At 40.4% G+C, this 25,413-nt stretch overlaps 1 protein-coding gene and 1 long non-coding RNA gene across 4 annotated transcripts in view; one reads left to right on the top strand and one right to left on the bottom strand.

The window, feature by feature from the left end:
• Nucleotides 1–17,828, bottom strand: part of CTR9 (CTR9 homolog, Paf1/RNA polymerase II complex component) — a 30,393-nt gene extending 12,565 nt beyond the window's left edge. Inside the window, exons 1-15 of one of the 3 annotated variants that reach the window (XM_037899812.2) lie at nt 16,191–17,828; nt 13,306–13,404; nt 11,879–12,118; nt 11,156–11,273; nt 9,748–9,837; nt 6,644–6,792; nt 4,159–4,266; nt 3,526–3,633; nt 3,141–3,377; nt 1,994–2,083; nt 1,745–1,873; nt 1,435–1,618; nt 914–1,002; nt 444–629; nt 173–260 (exon numbers count right to left, since the gene is read on the bottom strand). In XM_037899812.2, coding sequence (XP_037755740.1) covers nt 173–260; nt 444–629; nt 914–1,002; nt 1,435–1,618; nt 1,745–1,873; nt 1,994–2,083; nt 3,141–3,377; nt 3,526–3,633; nt 4,159–4,266; nt 6,644–6,792; nt 9,748–9,837; nt 11,156–11,273; nt 11,879–12,118; nt 13,306–13,404; nt 16,191–16,235 — 1,960 coding nt within the window. In that variant the 5' untranslated portion in view covers nt 16,236–17,828. Of the gene's footprint in view, nt 1–172; nt 261–443; nt 630–913; nt 1,003–1,434; nt 1,619–1,744; nt 1,874–1,993; nt 2,084–3,140; nt 3,378–3,525; nt 3,634–4,158; nt 4,267–6,643; nt 6,793–9,481; nt 9,588–9,747; nt 9,838–11,155; nt 11,274–11,878; nt 12,119–13,305; nt 13,405–16,190 lie in introns of those variants that run through there. The other 2 variants (XM_037899813.2, XM_037899814.2) reach the window with 2 other exon arrangements.
• On the top strand, nt 16,740–18,079 carry LOC122466453. The gene is made up of 2 exons (XR_006291937.1): nt 16,740–16,893; nt 17,658–18,079. It is a non-coding gene; the product is annotated as an uncharacterized LOC122466453 (long non-coding RNA).
• The last annotated feature ends 7,334 nt before the right edge of the window (nt 18,080–25,413 follow it).

Here is a 25,413-nt window from a genome sequence, read left to right as displayed (position 1 = left end):
ACAATTAACTGCATGATATAGCAAGACATTCTTCCTGAGATCAGTAATGTATAGCCCCTGGAAAAAAAACAAAAATGATGCTTGAAATGCTCTGCAGATTATATACTAAAAGAGCTAAATCCAAGAACCACCACTAGTAAACTACTAAAGGGAATTCAGGTGTAATAATCACCTATGCCATTAGCAGCATACAAATTCTTTGGATCATTTCTAAGTACTTGCTTGTAGATTGCTAGTGCACGATCTTGATGACGCTTTTCCTACAAACATGAGTAAGAAAAAGATCAATCAATCATTCATTCATCTATCTATCTGTTTGGTGACGCAGTGCACCTAATATTTTTACAACTGATGAACTTGCCATACATACAACATAAAATACTTCCGCAGGGAGGTCAAAGGTTAATGGCATACCAATGCACTTCAACAGATGTGAAATTTACCTTCTCTCTATCCCTGGTGGGCTGATGCAAAGTTTGTAACCAGACATTACCAAGAGCCAGCATGGAGTAAGTGTCATTTTGCGTGGATGGTTGTTTCAATATCCTTTCAAATTTCTTCTGTCCTGGACCCCATTCTTGTTTAGCCAAGTGAAGATTACCAATTAAAGACCAAGCATCTGGATGGTCCTGAAACAAACTCCATTGTAAGTAACTTAAGGACTGTTTTCACTTATCTGTGCTAGACATCTAAATACAAGCCTTAATCATTGTATTATTACACGTGTATTATATGGAAATAAATTACATTTTTATATACAGAAAACAGAGCAGAGGAAGTTAACTAAAAGAAAGAACTACTTTGGATAACTTGCATATATTTAAAAAAAAAAAAAAAAAAAAAAAAGACAGGAATCCAGCGAATCTCATTTGAAATTTTTGTTCTAAATTAAATATTTAAGAGTCTCACTAACCTGATTTATCTGAAGTGCTTCTTTAAACCAATCAGAAGCCTCATAAAAATTGCCTTTATCTCTAGCCATAGCTCCTAAGCGCAAATAGCCTAAAAACAGAAAATGATTTTACATAATCCGCTCAAACAGAATAAATCAGGCCAGGCAAGGATTTCACAAACTGTCTTTTTCCTGATATGTTTAGGATATTCTATATTTTTATTTCTATATATGGACACGCATATGATTTTCATTTAAATGCTGGAGAATGGAGTTGGAAAGCTTATGCTATCTCTGACTATATCTTTTGTAAGTGTTAATTAAAATGGTTAAAATTTGAAAACAATTTGATTTGACTTATGATCTATGCACCGAATAGAAGAAAGAAGGATACATCAGTTACACAAGACAAATCGCTCAGCCTCCTGAAGTCTGTTATAAAACAAAAATCTCAAACAATACAAAGGGGCAGATGAGGGCCTCAAAACAAAAATCTTTCAGTTTGAAGAGGATTATTGAACCAAAATAGAAGAATTTCTTACAGTCAACATAGTTAGGATGTTCCCTTAAAATGTTTTTATATAGCTTTTCTGCTTCATGGAATTCACACATTGCCTCATATAGTCTGGCAAGATTATAAGATGTTGTTACTGAGATAGCATTGTAGTAATGCTCATCATGTTCAGCTTCTGCCTTAGCACGATCCAGAGATGCCAAAAAGTATTTCTAAGGACAAAATAAAGAGAGGAAGGAGAGAGGAACAGAATGCTTAGATGATTAAATAATTTAAACTCAGATTTGGATAATTTCTTAAAATTAGGTTATTTAAAAAGTAGTAATGTGGTTTAGTACCTTTGCTTCACCTAGATTTCCAAGCCTAAAATGGAGAGCACCCACATTATTCAAAATCTCTGGTGGGACATCAGCCTGCACTTTCTCCTGAAGGATGCGTGTTGCTGTTCCATAGGCTGAGAGGGCACCCTGTGCAATTGTAAGATTGAAAATGTGGGAAGGAAGTAGCGGGATGAGTTCCATGCATCACTTTGTAACTTAAACCAAGTGTATGTGTTATACAATGTCTCCATTTTACAGCATTAATACCTGTATGTCAGTCTGCTCAAGGATTTGCGCTAGTTCAATCCACGCTTCTACGTCATCTGGATACTGTTCTGTGACTTTCTTCAAGTGACCCTGAGAAAAAAACAAACATTACTTATGCACTCAAAAGATAAATATAAACTGTCAAAAAAGGCACCAGATTTTGTTTTCTACTTGTTTAGGTTTGAAAGCAGAAACATCTCTTCTGTAAAGATATAAAACCTCAAATGTACGCATATAACTGAGCATGTTAGGCAACAAAGCCAACCTAGTTCATCATCACTTAACACCATGTATTCTGCACCCCACCCCATTTAGTAAGATATGGAGAAAGCCTTTAGGGTTCTAAATATTCAGGAGGAATACAAACTTCCTCAAAACTACCACATTCAAATAATTGAGAAATTAGCAGACTGATTTGCCATGAAACTTATCTTCAGATCAGTCCCGATATTATGCTTGTCGGTTTTCATTAAAGCTCAGCTCTGGGAAATGTCTGTGTTCCCTACCAAAAGGAGGGTCTGTCATGATAGAGGTATTATATACTGTTAAATTACTGATCAGTAAACGAAACCATGTTACCACACTGCCATTCAAAATTTGAGGGAAAAGCAGTGCTGAGTAAATACAAAGAAAATCAGTAGGAAAAGATCTAAGCATCAGAAAGAATAAAGACAAATTTTTAAAAAAATGTTGTACTAGTATGTGACAATGTCCTTTTAGAATGTTAAACTGGGAGGATAAGAACATTCCCAGAAATGTGATTGTCAAGTTGTCATTTACAGGCAAATCACCTTTTTTGTGCAGAGAAAAACAAGTGTTTTTCCATATGCAACAGAAAACAGAATGGTTTTGTTAGCTTTGGTTAACAGGTCTCCTAGTGTGGTCCCACTTCTGTTCAGATGGCATTACCTTCTCTGCAGTTAATAACATCTGCCATTCGGACAAGTGACTGACCTACTATCACACCCCCACTTCTATTTTCACAGCAAAGTAAACCTGATTTTTAGCGATATCATAACTCAGATTTTCAGGGACAAATTTTTCCCTTGGATGCATGAATGAGGTATCAGCTGGAGTGACATACATTCAAGGTCATCAAACAGGTAACATGGAGATCCAAATTCAGCAAATAAATATTTGAACATACTTTTGCAATATCTCGTTTGTCTTGGTCTTCTGAAGCAGCATAAAGAGATCCAAGGATTTTCATAGTCTCATAATTGTTAGGGTAGGCTTTCAAAACTTTTTCAAAGCATTGTGATGCATTCTCTTTGTCCCCCCGATAAATGTACATTTGCCCCAATCCAAAAAATGGTAATACAAAAGAGGATGAGGCAAACTGTGTGGCTTGGTAGTAGTATTGGAAAGCTTGGTCATAATCTTCCTAATTTAAAAGAAACAAGGAGAAAAAAAAAAGCAGATGGATTATTTTCTTAGAGTTTTGTTTAGTTTTTTTAAAGATGTTGAATACATTTGAATATTACAACGTTCTAAATGTAATCTAGAAGAGGATTTTTAAAAATTCATTCTACCTGTACGTGAAAAGACCGGGCCAGCTGGTAGCAACTCTCTGCCTGCATAGCTTCAACTTCTGTATTATGGAAAGCATGGAGAGCCAAGTGCTGGACTTTACCATAATCCTGAAAGATGAAAATAAAACTCAGTTTGAAAAATCCCAACCCATTTATAGTGAAGTGTATACATTTCTGAAACATCAGGCCTGGACTGATTAACGCAGACAAACATAAGCAGTAGCATTTGGTAAGTTAACATCAGTAGATTTAGTTTTACAAGGTACTGTTCTTTTCTCTATACCCCAGTTTTAAAAGTAGCAGAAAAGAAATGTTTTCAGGAAACGTAGGTAGGTTTAAATTAAGAAAAAAGCGTGCGCTCTTTCTTGGCAGTTTTGAGAAAAAAACAAATAAGGGATTTAAAAGTTGAAATTTTACACTTGTCTGCCTATATTAAAAAAATGTACTTTTACCCTTTGGCCTTATGAAAGTCATACGATGGGTAAAACTTATTCTTTTAACAGCTGTACTTTAATACCTTTCAAAATGCAGGATTTAAAATGATTTTTGGAAGCCAGAAGCAGTAATGAGTTTGACACTGGAGCGGTTACTGTTCAGAAAGTTATGGAATTTTCCATTCATGTATTTTCTTACCTTTTTGAAGAAAAAGTGATTAGCCAAGTGGTTCAGCACCATTGGGTTACTGGGATCAATTGTGTAAGCTCTAGAAAGGAGTTGAACACCATTTTTGATAGAATCAGCCTAAATGAAATAATAGATATTAGCACTATATTTCAACATATTTCCTCAATATAACATCTTCAGAGCTATTCTTCTCACAAGTCCCAGGAACTGTGGCTCAGAAGAGCCTTCCCATTGATGGCAAGAAGCAGCATCAGAACAATCCAACCAGAACCTCTTTACTCTCCCCAGATTCACAACAGAGAGTACCCCTTTGACAGGGCACCAAGGCCTTTCATGGGTGGTGGAAAGAGGAACAGGACTTCCTGAGGTGGAGATATTTTCCAACTGTTGTTTGCTCCTACCTCCTCCTCACAGATCTTCTCATGGCTGGACTTCCTCTGCCCGCTATGGTACCGTCCCTCACACTCAACTCCCTTGTTCCTATTTACTGACCCACTCACCACCAACATTCCCTTTCATCCCCACTCTGGCCACAACTACTAAAAGAGGAAACACCATGTGTGCTCATCCTCATCTTGATTATTTTGCTAATATGTTGTATCCCTTTCCCCACCCTATACGTTTTTATCTCTAATGCGCAAGCTCTGGCCACGTGTTCCTATGCCTTTGTACAGCAACTAGCACACTGGAGCTCCAATCTCAACTAGGGACTTTGAACACTACTACACTATAAAATATTAGATAAGCATTTGCTTTTTATAATCTGCCTTTTAAAAAATGAACATTAAATCATTCCCTTCCAAAGGGATCTCTTAATTTGCAATAATTTAGTTTTCCTGAGTACAAACCCAAACTTTATTGCAAGTCAGAACCCATGACAAGTACAGTAACTTGCAAGCTGGCACAAATGTGAAATTATCACAGGGAAGAAATCTTATCTCTAATTCTATTTTCTGCTTTGCCATTGACTCAATGTGTAATTTCTGGCACCTCATTTAGCATCTACATCTCAGTTATCCATCATAAAAAGGGTAAAATACCTAACAAAGGATTAATTAATGTTCATGAAATGCTTTCAGACAATCAGATGGAAGGTGCAATAGAAGTGAAAGTGTTTTTACAGTCCAAAAATACATTGGTCCTTTCCAAAGCTATCATAGCAATATCCCTGAGAATTTAGTTTAATGAATCATTTATGATCTCAGGTTTTAGAACTTTTTGGTTTGGTGCTATAATTTTAACAGTGTAAATTCTCTCATTTCCATATATGTTTGTTTATACTGTAGATAAAGTTAAACGTGCAAGTGCAGGTTTGAACGGATGCAAAAGGAAAAACCATACAGAAATAGAATTAGTATTTGTATTTTCAATGCACTCTACGAGGCTACATCTTAATTTATATGAAAGCTAGAAACAATGCAGAAGGTGATCACCTGTTTGGTAAGTAGGGTGTCCAATAGAGAGCAAGGCCTGGTCTACACTCAAAAAGTTCTAGTGGCATAATTATGTTGGCAAAGGGTGTAATTTTTACTGATGCTGTTATTTGGGTAAAAACCCTTGTGTAGATACATGTATACCACTTTAGCTCATTTTGCTTCGCCAAAATGGAATAACCAGTACATGCAGTTATACCAGTGTAAAGGTGCATCAACACAGGAGGGTTTTGCCAGTGTGATTAAAGTGGCAAACCTTTTAATGTGGACAAGGTCCATGTGACACCTGTGCTCCTGACTGGTTACGTGCGAACTTCAGACAGATGTTCAGGTGTTGGTTTGGACTTATGAAGTCTGAATGGCCTGGGATCAGGCCACCTGACAGACTGCCTTTCTTACCAAGACACTCTGCTACAACTGCAATCAGTGGAAACACTGACAGTAGATTACTCCTTGATACAATGATGAGGGGGCTACTGGTATAGCATTCTCCCTGAAGTGCCCTTCTACACCACACCAATTTTACTTGAGATTTGCAGACTTTCAGAGGTTGCTAAAGGACTTGTTTTTAATGCCCAGCCTTTGAAGAGGGTAAGGGAAGAATGCAGCACTGGCCAATGTGTTGCAGTGTTATTTGTATGTGGAGGTGCTGCTTATTGAAAGTGGTGAACTGATTAAACTGATTAAGAACAAATTTCAAACCATTAGAAATGTACTCAGACCACGTACATGGGCACAGTTTATTATTCTATGTAAAATATTTTTTACACACACTTTTAACACACCGCTATAGTTTTTAATTCATATCACTTAGTGTACATATCACTTATCAAATACAGGCGGCTCTAAGTAGTACACGAGAGATTAGCATTATTTAATTTGCACTCATTATAACTATTCAGAATTGCAATACCATCAACATCAGTGATGTTGATTAAAGTGATTCAGTGATATATAGATATATAAAATTAAAAAAAATAATTTCAGACTGCTGTGAGGCTCATTGTTTAACTAGAAACCCAATATAGCACTTCACATTCTCCCCATCCCATCACACCCACCTCTTTGTTATTGAGTTCTAGAACAGCCAATCCAACCAAAGCCCCTACACATTTCGAATTGAGCTCCAGAGCCCTGCTGAATGCCAGACGAGCTTTTTCCAATTTGTTCAGTTTCACGAAGCAATGGCCCATGCCTAATCGAACCTCAGCTAGAAAACAAAAGCAAGTCATTCAGAATGTCAAAAATCAAAACTTTTTACATGTATGTTTTTTACTTTAGACAGTGAACTGATACAGGATTGATATCTTTATTACTTGATTCACACTGTATTTAGAGACAGTTATAAACAAGGCCCTGTGCTCAGTGGCAAACCTGACATTAATAGTGTGGTAAGGCCCCTGATTTCTACTATTTTATAGTGGAGCAGGCTTATACTTCTGAAGTAGTTTCAGATAATTTTTTTAATTAAATGAAATATGAAAGTGCAGTCAATGTAACATTTATGCTTAATATCACTTTTAATCTATTCCTAATAATTTAATTTTCACTGTGGTGCAGAATGACATTTAGAAAGAACAGTATTACAGAACTGTCAGTCAGGAAAGCTGGAGGTTTGATCAGCTAGAAAGGGGATAGTTTTGGTACCTCGGCAAGGGAATGAGATGGTTTGGGATTGTGGGATAAGCAATTAAGCTAGGTGTTTCTTCTAAAATGATTAGCAGTAAAAGGGTAACAAAGACTGCTTAAATTATCATCCATTGATATCAAAGTTCTTACACTGTTCAATATAAAGGGAGCAGTTCACACTACAGACATTGTTTTAGGCTGTCTACAGACTCAGGAATAAACAGCCACATTTGTTTACATTAATTGCACATGTAGAAGTTTTCCTTGTAAGTAGTAGAAACTTTTTTCTTAAAAAAACAAAAAAAACCACCACACAAAAAACCCAACTTCAATTTCTGAGCACAATTCTGCAGCAAGGAGTGGATTCTGCAGCTAATCCACAGCTAAAAAAAAATAAAAAAATCACAGATTACATGTGGCCCTAATTATAACTCATGTTTAGGACAGAAAATGGCCAAGTAGTTTATGTAGGTGTACCCCATCTTTCAGTGTTTGATAACACTTATTCCTCTATTAAAGGAATGTGTGACACCCTCTTCAAGTACTTCCTTAATTTCTAAACACTGCACATATAACTTCTGCTGCCTCTGGTAGTTTCCGCAGAATTTTAGTAATAAAAATCCCATATGATACAAAAATATCTGATGAGCTGATGGTTCATTGTATCATTTGACACATCTTAGATAAATTTGACACATACATAATTTGTTTTGTTCAGAATTTTGTGATGTCTCCATTTACCTCTGTCTAACTTCACATTCAAAAAGCTTAGAGCTAGTTTCTGTAATCCTTTTTGGACAAGAGTCTTGATTTGGACATCCCTTTGGTACTTTCTGTACTTCTTTAATAGCTTTTTAAAAATCTATTGGTCAGAAATGCATGAACTTGGCCTACTTAAGGTATGTCTACTCTTTGAACAGGAAGCATATTTCCTAGTTCAAGGAAATACCTGCACCGGCTCCCTGGAGCAAGTATACTAAAAATGGGGCGTAGCCACTTTGCTGTGAGCCACTGGTCACCCTGAGTACATACTTGTCTGAGATGCTAGGCACATACTTGAGGTAGCTGGCCCCTCCCATTGGCATAGCTATGCTCTTTTTGATATGCTAGCTCAAATCATAGCCAGCGAGATTATGGCCAACACTCAGATATCCACCCCAAACTTATTAACTTGATCCTCACCCAGACCAATTTTACATTCAACAACACACACTTCAACCAAACCATGGGAACAGCCACTGGTAGTAGGATGGCTCCTCAATATGCCAGCCTTTTCGTAGGACACCAAGCAGAAGAATTTCTGGACAAATGCACCATGAAACCAGTGATATATTGGAGATACATCAATGATATTTTCATCTTCAGGACAAAGGACCTAGACTTCCTCACATTTCCACCACAACTTCAACCATCCCTACCCATCCATCTAACTCCCTCTAGAACACTCCCGCACCAGCATCAACTTCTTGGACACCAAAATCAGCTTCAACAATGGAACCCTACAGACAACTATACACCATAAACCCACAGACTGCACTTATCTTCACAGATCCAGTAACCACCCCAAACACACCAAGAAATCTTATCTACAGCCAGGCACTCAAATTCTTCTCAGAGCATATTCTGTGATAAGTCTGGGATATACACTTTAACATATTTAAGACTTCCTTCATCAAACAAGGACACTCCACCAGAGAAATACATCACATCATGGAACAGGTCACTCAAATACCCCAAAAGAACCTGCTTCAATACAGGAAAAAAATACCTCCTCCAACCACATACCTCTATTTGTCACCTTCTACTCCACACTGAAACCCCTATGGGGTATCATAAAACAATCACAACCCATACTCAATGGAGACATCCTGAAAAAAATCTTTCCCAAGCCACCTCTTCTGGCCTTCAGACAACCCACCAATCTCACTATCAGAAGCAAGCTCCTCACAGACCAAAACACACGAGCTCAAGGTGACGCCAGCCTCTACCACAACAGAGGCAAAACCTGTACACATAGCCACACTGCTATGATGACCAATACCCACCCACACCTTTCAAGATACACATGCCTATCACATGTGTACCTCATCCAGTGCACTAAATGCCCCAATAACGTGTTAACTACTTATGCTAAACAATCTGTTCTGCATTATATTTAGCTGTGATACTGAGTACCTTTCTCAGACCTGAAGAAGAGCTCTGTGTAACTCCAAAGCTTGTCTTTCACCAACAGAAATTGGTTCAATAAAACAAAATTACCTCTCACCCACCTTGTCTCTCTAATATCCTGGGACCAACATGGCTACAACAATACGGCAGACATACTCTTAGTCATTTACTCAGTTAGCAGCTATTACAGAGCCAGCAGAAAGCAGATCTGTCCTACAAGAATAAGAATTTCATTTGTGACTGCATGGATTGGAAAAAAGGAATTATAATAAAGCCCATTTTCTAACTGCAGGAATTATAAGGACCAATTTTAGGTTTAAACAACTTAGTAAGATCGCTTCAGTAGCAAAGATTTTCTACGCCTTACCTGGACAACCTGGGTTGGTTCGTAGTGCTTTCTTGTAGTAGGCAAGGGCTCCTCTATAATCTTTCTTGTTGAATGAAATGCATGCTTTACCTGTTACAACAAGCAAGTTACAGAAGTTGCTATAGGTTTGCCATTCTGACTTTTTCCAATTGTTAGTGCCAGAATAAATGGAATTAGTAAAAGCTTGCATGCTGTGAGGAACATTCATTTGATTATAACTGCTTCGTGTGTCTTGATGCCGAGCCTACAAGTGTCAAGTATCTCAGAAAATACAATTAATAAACGGCAACAGCAAGCATAAACGTAAGGTTTTTAAATCATTTTTAAATAATTTTCATTTTCTTTTCTTGGTTAGGAAGTTTGAATGAAAATTGCCATAAGCTTCACTCTAGAATACTGACTGAAGGTGTTACTGCTTGCTGACTCTTCACTACTGAAAAAGTGTTCTGACCACATTGAGAGAGCACAGCACCACTAGTGTCAGCAGGAAAAGACTGGTAAGTAAGGTGGACTGTCCTAGGTGACTGGCCCCTTTTAGAGTAAAGGGTCTGCCCCACCTGTGCCTCACTCAGCTCTCCTCCCCAAATGTGACAAATCAGGTAGGTCATGTGACTAAATCAGTCACAGGCCTAGGAATAAAAGAGAAACCTCCAGAGAGCCAAAGGAGGAGGGAGTGAGCAGACAGCCTGAAGGAGACATATCTGCCTAGTGAAAGCATAACTGTGCACCTGCCTGTTGGCTCTTCAGCCTACTGACCTTTCACAGCCCTGGGGGAAGGACAGGATTAAAAGAGGCCCACTCAGAAGCTGAGTGGTTCAGCCAGCCTTTGTTATCAGCACAGACCCTAGGAGGGCTGTGAGACTCCTGACCTATGGAGGGGTAGCCTATGGGAACACTCATACAGAAGCCTAGAAGGAGGGCTGTAGGAACCCTAAATTAAGGGGAACAAGGACTTGATTTCAGGGGATAGAAACTAAATTGATACACTATAAGAGACATATTAAACATACATGACCGCACAGAGGAATCTCAATTTAAAATATTTTGACCTGGGAGTTACTTCTTATAAGAGCCAAAGGGGAAAGAAGAGGTAGCACATCTGCAGAATCAAGCGTGCTACAAGGGGGCATCCTGAGGGTAGACATGGACATAACCACACAGGCATTACCATACAGTTGTTGATAATACCTCCACCACCACAGCTTTCCTTTCTGCAGGCACTTCCTGAATCCATCTCAGGCTCTTAAATGCGTATTACCCCAAGACAGAGATCTCCCTTCTTTATTGCAAGGCCCATGTATGTCTCTCCTTACGAGAACTGGGACAGACTGTGAACATGCATTTTCTACAAGTCCTAAATAGAGATGGAGAGACTGGGTTTTTGCAGAGATATTCACAAAATTCTTACCAAGGAGGGCTGGAATATTATTTGGAGACTGGTTGAGCACAAAATGAAACTGTGCATCAGCCTGGTCCATTTTATCACCCTCCAGCAGACAGAAGCAGGCTCTTCCCAACAAGTGATTCTAGATGAGAAACAGATTTCTAAGATATTATTCTTTGCATTTTTATACAAATACTAGGATTTTGTATTTGGGTCTTTCTTAAAAAAGTTATAAAAATCAGACTAAAGGAAAGAGTGCTAATGTACTACTTCAAACCTCATTTTGGTATTTTATGATGAATTTCATTCTCCTGCATCAAAGCCTGTGCAATACCAATGGTGAGACTGCAGGTTCCAACAATTAATTTCTACAAATCACGTACCACCAAAAGGTATATCGAGCAAAATGTTTCGGCCAACAACAACAAAAAAGGAATACACAGGCATAGTTACATCAAGAAGCTTGAGCTAGGACCACTTTTATTCTGGGCAGTGCTACACAAGTGCCAATTTAATCCAAATGTTTGTGAAATCAGTAGTGTAACACACACTAATGAGGTTATAAGGGCCTGCCCATTAGTGGCTACCTTCCCTTTAGGGTACAATAATTAGGTATCTGCTTCCTTTCAAAAAATGTACTTTGAATCAGAGTTGGAGTATGGATACTATAACAAAGTTACAAACTAAGTTTAATGACACAGTTTATAGCTATGATTCTACATATAAATGGACAATCTTTTTTTTTACCTGATCATACATGATAATTTTGTCAGCCATAGTATACAGCAGGGTAGCTTGTGTAATGAGCTCCTTCTTGTTGTCTTTATTCTTTTCCTTCCGTGCCTGCTGTACATAGTATGCTGCCAGAGTATCCAAGCATGTCATCTGATCTTTTTCATGGTCTCTATAATCCAAGTTACCATCTATTCGTGCAGCTTCCAACAGTTTCACAAAATCTTCTGTTTTTCCTTGTTTGTAATATTCCAACTATAAAAGCAAACATTTTAAATACTACTTTTATAGCTATTCCACCATATTTTTTTCCAGTTAAACCACAGATTTTCACTTACATTCTAATGTAACATGTTTCAATATAGCTCCATGAGTACTTTTTTCTTAGTACAAAATCTTTCCACTGATGAATTACATATACAAATACAGCAGTTGTTAGAGCAGGTGCTCTGCTGTTCACAATCATTCATTCATACAAACACACACATGAAAAATTATTCAAAGATTAAATTGTTGGACAGTACACAAGTGATCAGCTATGCCTGTCCAAAAGAGCACTGGGATCCTTAAGTGTTCAACTGGACAACCAGAGACTAAGCAAAACAAAAAAAGTCAGTTTGAAGCCTGTCTGCAATGTAACACGTCTGAGACTGCAGAACCTACTAGCAGTGTACGGTAGTCAGAAGAGGGTGAGCATCCTCATGTAGGACTTCAACCCCACAACCTTCTGGTACAGAAGTGAGCGTCCTACCAGTCAGGCTGCAATCATGCCAATGTAATTCATTACTCTCTCTAATGGAAACATACTTTTGGAAAACACCTTTGGAAATTTAGCCAAAGCATACAGAAGTTGAACTTTACAAGGAAAGTGTTCAGACCATTTAATCCTAAAGTTCTATGTTGTTGATTCTTTTCACATTCATAGTCTTTTATGGCAATTTTTCCTCCATTCACTCTTTTCTTATTTATTAAAGCACTCCCATGGGAACTGTTCAGATCTCCCTTCCAGCCAGCATAAACTTGATAGGGTAGTTCAGTGAATATTGCTAGCACTGATCTTGCCTCATTGTGATGCATAGCCTAGATAGTGACGTCTGTGTTAATAAATTAAGAGGGATTTTTTATAAGCACAATCAAAGAGACAATTTTATCTTTCTTCAGTCACCAATGTATTTTTTCCACTATATTTGAACATCAGGACAATGTTTTTTACTTTGAAAAAACGAAGTTAAAACAAAATTAATGAAGTGTGCAATTTTTAAATATAGTATTAGAAGCAGCCAAAAATGGTATCAATTCATTACAAACCTCAAGTTGTAGAGCCTCTACCGATATTTGCAATATCAAAATTGATGTAAGAAATATCAGTGATCTAGAAGAATAATTTAATTTCTTCTGCTAACAAATGCAATATAGTAGAAATTATTTGCATAAATACTGACCGCTAAAGCAATCCATATGTGCAGCTGAGTATGTTCCTGTTTCAGGATACTTATAACTTCATCCCCCTCCGGTAACTGATCGAAGTCAAGCTCAATGACCTAAAAGCAACAATAATATTCATGGTAAGTGTTAACTCATGTTATCAACTTTTTAAAAGTTCCATTTAAAGTCTATATTTACAATATTTATAATAGAAACTCAACAGAAACCCTAATCCTCACTCTCTCCAGCATGCCAGAAGTTAGATTAGACAACCTGGAGAATGGATTTTCCACTTGAAGAGGTTCTCCAATAAGACCATCCCCCAAATAACATAGAAAGTAAGTATCTATGGGGTTGGGAGCAAGTACTGCCCTTAGAGCACAAATGGCCACGGCCACAGAGATCAGCAGAAACTGGACATATTTCAGAGAGCAGAATATAATCCATTTTTTGCAGTCTGTGGGCAAAAGGAGAAAAGAATAAATCTGTCCTATCATTTATACAGCACTGACAACGTGCTCAGCAATGTAAATGACATAAAATGAGTCTCTCTCAAAGAGGTTATGATCCAGAAGACACACATATGGAACGAAGGTTGGTCCAGCGGATAAAGTGCTAGCCTGAGACTCAGGGAAATCCAGGCTCAATTCCCTTCTATAAAACATTACTGTGTGACCCCAGGTAAGTCATTAGTGTCTTTGTGCCTCAATTCCCCATCTGTAAAATAGGGCTAATTAGTATATCCCGAAAAAGAAAAGGAGTACTTGTGGCACCTTAGAGACTAACCAATTTATTTGAGCATAAGCTTTCGTGAGCTACAGCTCACTTCATCACAGGAGTAATGTGAGATTGTGAGGCACTCAGATACTATGCAGCGAGGACCATACAAGTACCTAAAACAGAGAGCAAAACCTTTACTGAGCAGAAAATTGAGGCTGTAATCCACAATCCACTCTATACAGATATAATTAAATTGCAGAAACTGGATTTTGAGCTGGATATTGGATACTGCAGTACCACTAACTGTAAATAAGAAGATAGTGCCACATAAGACATGGCAATAACCCACACATGGATGCAAAAGAACAATAATATTTTGCAATTCAATAGCACTTTTCATTGACAAATACAGTAGATCTCTATTTTACAGCTGTGGACACAGAGATTACATGATTTCCCCAAGGTCACAATGTAAATCGGTTGAAGAGCTGGAGATAGAACCTTTGTTTTTTATTCCCAGTCCAGCCTCTATCAATGAGCCATGCGGTCCCCAGCATTACTTAGCTGCCTTACTAACTGAGATAAATGCTTTGTACCATACATACATTGATTTTAAGGCTAGAAGGAATTATTATGATAGTTGAGTCTGACTTCCTACTTAAACACAGGCATAAAACCGTACCAGTAACTTCTGCATCAAGCCCATAACTTCTTTCTGAACTATAGCAACTCTTAGAAAGACAACCAGACTTGATTTTAAAGATCATAAGTGATGAAGAATCCACCACATCCCTAGGTAAACTGTTCCAGGAATTATGCTCACTGTCATGAATACATATCTTGCTTCAGCTTCCAACCACTGGATCTTGTTATGCTTTTTTTGCTAAATTAAAGTATTTTGTTCCAACTGCTGAACTACAGGAAAATAAAGTCATATTTCTGATAATCTTCCAGTGTGTGTGTAGTGGTAGGAAGTGAGCAAATAAGAGTATAGGGGAAAAAGACAGAAAAAAAATTGCACTTTGTACTCTTACTGCAGTCCCTGGAGATTAATCCACAGACCAGCCTCCCAGATGGAAAGAAAAGTAAGTTTGTCTCATGTCATAAACACAGATGGCCCTCAATTCAAAGAGCAGTACTAAGATCACTTATCCTTGTGGACAACCACGGTGAAAGCAATTAATTTTTTTTTGGGGGGGGGGGGTGGAGGAGGAGATTAATACTTATGATTATACACATACATTACCTACAGAAAGCAAAACATACTGCCAAACTGGTGGCAAGTTTCAAACAAAGTAACAGCTAATGGCAGTGAAAGATTTTTTTTAAACAAGTACGTGAAAGTAGTATCTAGTAACAGAATTAACTGCTTCACCAGTTTAAGGATTCGTCTTCATACAAGTTTTGAACCAATATCAGTTTTAAATTTGATTTAGTTATACTGGTGTAAACACCTGTGCAGCACTCTTAAATCTATATATCCCTATTGTCAGTTTAGTTTATGTTGGCAAGGAACCCATGTAACCCAACTTGATATAAATCAGCTTTAAACTGAATTAGGAGTGTCCACACAGGATTTTCCACCGATTTAACTAAGCTGACTTTAAAACACACTTTTAGCTAACCTGACGTGACACAGAATTAGACAACATGAAGTTTAACTTTGCCACGCTACAGCTGGACAGCACATGGGCAAATGAAAGTTACTAGTCGTCAGAGGAGTTCAGGCTAAAGCCCTTAGTAGCTTTGTAAGAGGCTTCCATTTTTATGATTGAAGGTTATTATTGGGGGAACTAGGCCACCACTCTCTTCCTTGTGGTGCCTGCGTGAAAACAACCAGCACAACGTGCGGCCGGCCGAGGCCCCGGGGCTGCCTTTCCTAACAGCTGCTTTTCCTCCCCATGAAAACCGGCCAGGCACAACCCCGCTGCCCACCAAGGGGGGAGCGACAGGCCCGGGGGGGGGGGTATTCAGCGGAGTGAGGGCGGCTCACAAGGCCCGTGTGTGTGGGCAGGGGGGTCAGAGTTATGAGGCCATCACACACTTCACACACACACACACACACACACACACTCCCCGGGGCCAGCTCATGGCTGCGGGGCGGGGGACGCCCCGCACAGCGCCAGGGGTCAGCAGGGGGAAAGAACCAGGCCCGAGGCCGCCGCGTCCGCCGCCGCCTCACCTCGTCAGTGTCCCGGAGGGGGATCTCGATCGAGCCGCGTGACATGGTGCTGCCGGCGCTGGCCCCCGCCGGGCCGCTTCAGCCCAGTGCTGCTGCTGCGAGCTCCCGGGCGGCCGGCAGCCTCCGCCTCGCTCCGCTCCCGTCGCCTCGCGCACCCAACCGCCGTCACAAACACGCCCTCTGACCCCGGAACGGCTCGGGCGGGAACGGCCCAACGTCAGCCCGCCTCCCCTGAGGCCCCGCCCCCGCCGCTCCAGCCGCCGGCCGGCCGGCACCGAGCCGACTCGCGCACAACCCGGTGACGCTGAACCACGCCCCCCTCGCGCCGGCCCGGGGTACCCGCCATTGCCCCGCGAGCAGCCCACGCGGGTCCGAGCCGCCCCGTGACCAGCAGCGCCCGCGCGGGGGGGAGGCCACGGTAATGGGGGTGTCGCCCCCTGGCTCCTCGACGGGGCTTGGCCGCGCTGGGAAACGGCATCGTGGTCAGCAGCCTGGCTTAGCGCCGTGGGCGGGCCGCCGTGTGGGAAACCGTGTCAGTCTCCGCCGCCGCTGGGTGCCCGACCCTGCCAGGCCCGGGTTCCGGCGGGAGCGGCTGCCGGGGCGGAAGGTTCATGTGTTCGGGGGGGTAATTCGTCTCCAGCAGGAAGTGCCCTTGGTGTCGACTCGGTTGTAGTGATGTCGACTCGGTTGTAGTGACCTACAAGTGCGTTGGTAGCGCTTATTTCCCCCAGGCACCCGGTGTAAGGGCACGCCCGCCGAAGCGCCTCTTTTGGCCTCTGTCAGCTGCCTCACCACTAGGAGGGTTTGCTGCTGGCAGAGCTGTTATATGTGTTGTGTTATAGCACAACCTCTATGCAGCCGATGAAGTGAGCTGTAGCTCACGAAAGCTTACGCTCAAATAAATTGGTTAGTCTCTAGGGTGCCAGAAGTCCTCCTTTTCTTTTTGCGAATACAGACTAACACAGCTGCTACTCTGAAGCACAACCTCTATGTGCCTCTTTAAGGGCATGTTCCTTTAACCCTTTCTCATGCAATTAGCATAGAGACACACAAGTAGACTGTTACTCACTTGAGTAAGGCCTGTTTATGTGATTAATGGTTGCAGGAGTTAGCCCTAAATTAGGCCCTGATTCTGCAGCTGACTGCACAGCAGACTCCTGTGCAGCACCCCATTAACTTCAAAGCCCTGATGAGATTTGCGTAGATAGGCTCCCATTCAAGTCCTCAAAGAATCTCTTTTTTTTTAATCAAGATCTAATAAAGTATTCAACAACCTATTCCTATCATTGGGGGCAATAATTTGCCAATAGAAATGTTTATTCTTTGATGGTATAAGTGATGCAATAATATTAATAAAATAATGTGTCCACATATACTGTACTGTACACAGGTATCACGCTGTGTACGTGCACATACCCACAACCACACTTGTGCTGTTGTTACACAGTGTTGGCACTTCCATTTCAGGGGTGGTATCCCAGTGTGCTGTGCATCACTGCAGACACCGTAGGAACTGCTTTGCTGTGTATTGTTGGTGCTATCTCCCCCACCATCATACATTTGCTGATGACAGTTCCTGCTCACCTCTCCCTCCTGCCAAATTGGGTGGAAGGCATGGAGCAACTGGATGATGGTCTGGTTCTGCTGCTGCTCCTTACTGCGGTACAAATGTTTATGTGGTCGCGTTAGTGATCGGCGAGATACAAGATGAAATCTGGGCTGAACTTTCTGACGTGCTGAAGGCAACCAACTATGAGGATGAATGACAATTCTTTCATGTCCCCTGGACAGCTATGATGAATGCCAGTCATGGCAGAGGCCTGCATGGCTTTTTTAATTGTGTTTCATTGTTCTATATATAAACCAAGCCATGAAGATGTTTATCTACCCATTTTCTGTGGTGTGCTTCTGCTGCTTTTAAAACTCCCAGTGCTTTCTGTGAGCGGATAATGTATTTTCCCCATTCCCCCCATGTATCCTTAGGATTTTGGATATTTCTTAAACTGAGGCAGGGATTGTGGGTGTGGGATGAACAGAAAAGTGTTTGCAGTATGATCGCACCAGACAGCTACATCATTCCAATCCATGTTCTGTGAGTCACATGGCACAATACCAAATCTGCAAACATCTTTAGGAAGGAGGGTCCACACACAAGTCAAGAAAATTATCACATTTATTAAAAGTAGTATATGGAACATGTAACTGAAATCAGGGAGGATCTGATTTAAATCAGATTGATTTTAATCATGATTTAAATCACTAGTCAGGAAAACCCGATTTAATTATGGATTTCTACATAAAAGTGCATTCTGGTTGGTTGTTATAACCTTAATACATGTTCTTCACAACTCAGAGGTAGATGTAGGTTTCATTTTTAGAAGGTATACACTATACATTTTTAAAGTGATTTATTTTGAAAACTTTTCAGATGAGTTTTACAGCTATATCAGAAAATGAATGATTGGTTATTTCATTTACCAAAAGTATTTGAAGTAGATATTAATGAAGTCATTGGGAGGTGAACTATCTCCAATTCAACAGGTTAATCATTAATATTTGGAGGATTTTCTTGCCATGCTGTATTAGGAAGAGAACATCACCAGACAGACATTTAAATTGTTTATTTATTTAAATAAAACAACAATGTTATGTATTCTGGATTTTTTATGCAACAGCAAACATATAATATTTTAACAAAACAAGCATATGAATTTTTGAATTTAGTTAAATATTAAATTTTTTTAAAATCAGGTTTGTTTTTGTTAAAATTGTTTTAAACTTAAATATTTAAATATATATATAAAAAAAGTAAATCGACTGTCAGCCAAGTCAACATGAGAAACTTAAAATATTGGCTTCTGCACCTAACTCAGTTGTCTTCACCTTCATTTTCCTGTTTGTTTGTAATCTGGAAAAGAAAAACAAGCTTTCCCGCTTTTTCAGGTCCCAAACGATTTCTCAATTTGGAATGAATTAATCCAAAGAAAGAAAATATTCTTTCTACACTGGCAGAAGAAGCTACTGCTGTTAAAAGTGAGATTATCACTTCAACAGTCTCTGAATCCAAGTGCTTAAGTGGCTTCCACCAGTTCACTGGTGTGACTTTCTTTAAAACATCATCAGCAAACATATATTTCTTGAATGGTTCACCTTTAGCTCTGAAGTTTATTGTAGTTGGCATTATGGAGGGATGATTGCTGGATGTCCATGTCATAGCCAACTCCTCTTCTTCAGCAGTTAAGGTTTGACCCTGGTACCGAGTATTGAGAATATTTGCAAGAAAATGAGCTGGAGATCATGCTTGTCCCATTCGTTTTTTTAATGTTTGTAATTTAACTCTGTCATTGCATATTTCTCTTTATAAGATCTCACTCAGTTCCTTCCAAATTTCAACAGCATCAGCAATAAAACAGCTATTTCCCTGCATTTTGATCAAAGCTACAGAAATAGGCTTCAGGGTACTCAGCATGTGTTCAACATTTCTCTTAAGCCCAATGTTGAGAACTTTGGCTGTGACAGTGCCATCTATTTTTTCACGATTTTGCTCACAAACTGTCATTAGATTAGGCCAGTTCTTGATACAGTGCTCAAAACAGTCTATTAAGTTCCATCACATTTCTTGTGGGAGAGTTAGCTTGATTCTTCCCACTTTTTTCAGAGCAGTTGCTGCAAAGTGGTTGTTATGGAACTATTTTGCAATTTCAACAACATTAGCCTTTATTTCTGGAACACTGAAGTCTTTGGCTAGGAGGTGCATCAAATGAGCACTGCAACCGTATGTTATTAGCTTTGGACTCTTCTAAATTTCTCCTCATCTTGGATACACTTGCAGCATTGTCTGTGATCAAGCTGCGTACTAGACATTTGAATTTTTTTTTCCACAGTTTGTTATAGCTCTTACTGCTACTTGTAAGTATTCTGCTGTGTGTGTATTTCCTGATGTATCAATTGTTTCTGTAAGGAAGACATTCCCTTCTACTGTTGTCACACAAGCACATACAACAGGATCGTTGTGGACGTTGCTCCACCCACCAAGACTCAGGTTAACAATTTTATCCTCTAGACCTTTGGCACACTTCTCAATTTCTCTTTCATACACTTTATCCAGCAATTTGCCTGCAACATCTGCTCTGTTGGGTGGACTGTATCCTGGTCTTAATGACTGAAGCATGATAATGAAGTGTGGGTTCTCAATCATACGGAAAGGAGAGTTTGTTGCATAAACAAACCGGGCAATTTTTTCATCAATTACCTCTTTTTGTAATCTGCTGGTTCTTATCACAAATTTATCTGTGGTTGTTTCTGGATGATGGGATTTTTTTTTCTTTTTGCTACAGGTGATATACTGTGGCTATGTGACATACATGATGTGACTGAAACACTGTGATTGGCAGATAACTCTGACGCTATAGAAAATGATGTTGATCTTGAAGGTGGATAGTCTTCAGAATCCTGTAGGTTGAGGATGGATTCTCCTAAACAAAATAAGCTAATGAACTTATTTAATTATTATTACCATACTGTTCATTTAGTATTACTCATTGCATTCACTGACACTTGGTACTACTTTAAAGGTGAAATTGTAAAAGGAAGATCTGCCTATTTCAGCTATTTATTTTTTATCACAACTGCATCTAAAATGATAGTACCATAGAGTACCAACTATATTTTTTGCTCAAACATGAGAATTCAAGAATAGTCCAGAAGGAAGATAGGCAGTCCTTAAGAAAGAAGTATGAAATAAAAAAGTTTACCAATCTGAAGATCTTACATGTTCAGACATGTTCATTTCATCATCTTCAGTGCAGCTTCCTCCTGAGAAGAAACACTTCTCATGATGTTGTTTCTTTTGGGAAACCAGGCCTTGCATTTCTTTGTTGCACTGTTTGCATTTTGCACACATGCCTGTCTTACCTTCAGATAGAGGAACGTCATTAAAATATTTCCAAACTGGGTCTCTTTTATGGCCTGCTGCCATTATAAGTTTACCCTTGTAGTGAGAGAATGGTATGGTAGATCGCAAATCAATGAAGGCTACACTGAGAAAGACCTCAAGACTTCTGGAATATGCTGCTCAAACAGTTTCACTTTTGTTTCTACTGCCTGTCCCTCCCTTCTCATATTTATCTCCAGATTTCTTCTTCTTGTCCAGATCTATTCTGCCCCCAACAATCTTCTATTCATTGAACTTTTTGAAACTTTGCACTTTTAGAGAGAGGTAAGGGATTGACTGTGTGTACACAAATTTGCAGAGGGACAATAGAGTTGAGGTCTGTTATCTGTCACCTCTATATATTATTTATTTATTTAAAAACATTTTTGCTGTTAACAAGTGTATTACCCCTGGAAACAAATCCACAGTGTGAGAACTGCAAAACTAAGTATCTCTGATGGTATCTTCTAGACTGAGCACTGAATCCCATTGGGTAGATAGAAAGATTAACCTAAATAATCTATACAGAAGTCTGTGGAACCCCATAAAATTGGATCCCTAATCCATGAACTATTGGAACTCATTTACAAAACTTTACTTAAACATTAGAAAGGTTTCCTCCTCAAAAAGCATTTTATTAAAACAATCTGATTTAAGTAAAAAAATATCCAATTTTTTTTATTTAAAAAAAATAATTGATTTTTATCCATCGTGACTGAAATATTTTTAAAAGGAAACATCAACCAAGAAAACATAACGGGGCCTGGGGGAAGAGGCATGGAGGCCAGGGATGCCAAAATACAAGTTTGCCCAGGGTGCCATTTTCCCTAAAGCCAGCCCTGTAGCTAAGTCCTGGCTGCAGAATATGTGCTATGGGTTGTTCTGATATGAGGCTCCCTCAGTCCCTCCTGTTGAAGCTGTTGGACTCTGGATAAATGATGAAAAAGTGGTTGGAGCAGGGGGACTGGACCTGCGATCTCCCACCTCCTAGGTGGGTGCTCTAACACCTAGACTACAGGGTAAGTCTCAGACTTTTTCTTTCTCTCTTTGGGCCAGAGAGCAGCTAACCTCTGGGCTAAAGGTTATAGGGTGGGAACCAGCACCACCACCACATCCTTTGGCCAGATTCGGAATGGGGCCCAATCCAGCTGGCAACTTCCGTGCACAGCTTGAGTGGACAAATGCCTGTCTTTCCCTGGTTTGTGAATTGCTCTTAGGTTTAGGTGAGAGATAGGTGTCAGAACACTTAGAGTGAGGCAGCAGTGGACATGCTCAGATGCAGAAACTTAGGCCTGATCTACACTCAAAAGATAGGTCAACATAGGGTGCTCATTGGTGTGAAAAATTCACAGCCTGGAGCAGTGTAGTTATTAATCCCACTTAACCTCAGTGTAGATGCAGCTAGGTCGACAGAAGAATACTTCTGAGTTTCACTATAGTGCTCATAGTCCTAAGTGGCTAGGGACTTTTACTCTGAAAAGATAGGTACCAAATGAGTTTAGGAGCCTACAGGGTTCAGCAAGAGTTTTGTGGATCACAGTAGAGCCAAATCTGGGTCTTAGGCACCTAAACTCAAGACATAGGCCTAGATCTAGGATTTAGGCACCTAAGTACTTTTATGCATCCCACCCTTACAGCCATGAGTAGTATTTGAGACAAGCCGTATCAGTAAGCACTACCCTCATTAGTGTTTGCAGGCTTGAGTCCTATGGTAGTTTCTATAATATTTTTCAAAGAGATCTGTAGAGAAATTGAAATGCAGACATAAAAAGACATAACATTTTTCTTAATTGCAACCCATGAGTTTGATCTTGTGATCCTTATTCAGACAAAACACCAATTTACTTAGGCCCTGATTTTGCCACTGTGTTGCTTGAATCTCTGTGGAGCCCCTCGCTCCATGCAGATGCAAGAATCCACCTGTGAAGAACAAATTGCAGGATTGGGCTCTTAAATTGCTATTTTGCCTCAATTACAACTGCAAGATCAGCTCAATGTACACAAAAAAGGCACTGGAGTTTCAGTATAAAGTATACAGTGGGTGGTAATTTACTATAAAAGAGCGGCTACAGTCATTAGTTTTGAAGCAGTATTGAAGGAACAAAAAGACAAGGCAAAAAACTACTTTTACTGTAAAGAGAATCATAAGGATCAGTTAAAAGAATACCGTTTTTTGAATATATTTATTTCAAGGAAAAACGTATTTCATATATAACAAGGGAGTCCACCTCCCCTTACATATGTATGTCAGTTGAAATAGATATGTTAAAATAATTTAATTTTGAACAGAATTATAAACTAATTGGTTTCCACTGTTTTCATTTGCATTATCTTATTAATTCCTAGGCAAGTGGTGCATCTGATAATTATAAGGAGGTTCATTTTGTTTCATAATAGAGGGAGAATAGAAATTGACCCCCTAAGAAAAAAAGGTAAACATTCTGATTTGAACTTTGACCAGTGCATTTTAATCAATATGGATTCTGGGTCAGATACTTTTTCAGAAGATATACATCTATCACCAGAGAATAGTAACTCCCTATTGATAGACTCTGCTGAAACTTCAGAACCTGTGTTAGACCTCCCTGTGTTTTTTACCACTGAAAGTAAGTGTGCAAATTTTTTTGAAGTGTGACAAGTTCTGATTGCAGATATAGGGCTCTCTTGTACCATGGAGGCATTGCCCTATGTTTGCCCTATGTTTGGGGCTTGGAAGAGTAAGAAGTCTTCCCAGAGCTTTTCCAATTTAGACAACTTCTGCCCCATCCACAATATGGTGTGGTGTACATAGGGGCTGGAACTAGGGGTGCTGCTGCACCCCCTGACTTGAAACCCTTATCACGCCCTCTTCATTAAAACAAACATTAGAACATTGTGTAGTGCTCTAATTTCTAACAGCACTGGCTTGCTCTTTCTTTTGGGTGCAGTTTAAGGTTGTTAACTTTGTTTTAAAAACTATATGAATTGGGGCCTAACTACTTGAGACCATCTCTCTCTCAATGAGGGATGCAGTTGGGGTCAGTAAGGTTGCCCAAGTTAACAAGCCCTAATTTAAAACATCTGGGTGCTGTTGGATGGTGGAATTTTCTTCTTTTGCTGTTCTGATAGAGCAGGCAACTATTGGCTTCTAAAACATAATACAAGTTAAATCTTTTCTCAAGAAGATTGATAGAGCAGGGGTGGGCAAACTTTTTGGCCTGAGGGCCACATCTGGGAATAGAAATTGTAGGGTGGCCCATGAATGCTCACAAAATTTGGGTTGGGATGCGGGAGGGGGCTGTGGGTGGGCGAGTAGGGTGCGGGGGGGTATGAGGGCTCTGGGGTGAGTCTGGGGATGAGGAGTCTGGGGTGTAGGAGGGTACTCTGGGCTGGGACCGAGAGGTTCGGCGGGCAGGAGGGAGATCAGGGCTGTGGCAGGGGGTTGCAGTGTGGGAAGGGGTGCAGGCTCTGGCTGGGAGTGCGGGCTCTGGGGTAGAGCTGTGGATGAGGGGTTTGGGGTGCAGGAGGGTGCTCTGGGATGGGATCAAGGGGTTCGGAGGGTGAGGGGGGATCAGGGCTGGGGCAGGGGGTTGGGGCACGGGTGGAAGGCTCAGCAGTGCAGGCTCTGGGCGGCACTGACCTCAAGCGACTTCCAAAAACAGTGGCATGTCCCTTCTGCTCCTATGCGGAGGCATGGCCAGGCAGCTCTGCACGTTGCCCCATCTGCAGGTGCCACCCCTGCAGCTCCCATTGACTGGAGTTTCCGGCCAATGGGAGCTGCGGGGGCGGCACTTGGGGTGGGGGCAGTGTGCAAAGTGGAACCCCCTGGCTGCCCCTATGCATAGGAGCCAGAGAGGGGACATGCCACTGCTTCCGGGAGCTGCCTGGAGTGGCTCCTGACTCTGCTCCCCGGCTGGAGTGCTGGAGCGGGGCTATGCCACTGCTTCCGGGAGCCACGTGGAGTGGCCCCCGACCCCGCTCCCCAGCTAGAGCACCCGAGCAGGGTAAGCCTCAGACCCTGCTCCTCAGGAGGAGCTTGAGGGCCAGATTAAAATGGCTGTTGGGTCAGATCCGGCCCGTGGGCAGTAGTTTTCCCACCCCTTTGTTAGAGAATGTGATGGCTGGGGTTGGAAGAGACTGCTTTTGGGATTTTTTCCTTTTCTTTATGAGACTTGGGGAAAATAGGTTAAAAGTGATATGTTTTTATTAAATGGTGGGTATGTGTCCTGAAGCCATAACATAAAATATATTTTTAACTTATAATATTTCTGTTTAGGAAATGCTAGTACTGCTGTCAATGAAGGCGTAGCT

Source organism: Chelonia mydas, chromosome 6 (genome assembly GCF_015237465.2).
Source record: "Chelonia mydas isolate rCheMyd1 chromosome 6, rCheMyd1.pri.v2, whole genome shotgun sequence".
Taxonomy (NCBI): Eukaryota; Metazoa; Chordata; order Testudines; family Cheloniidae; genus Chelonia; species Chelonia mydas.
This window is presented reverse-complemented; position numbering and strand designations above follow the sequence as displayed.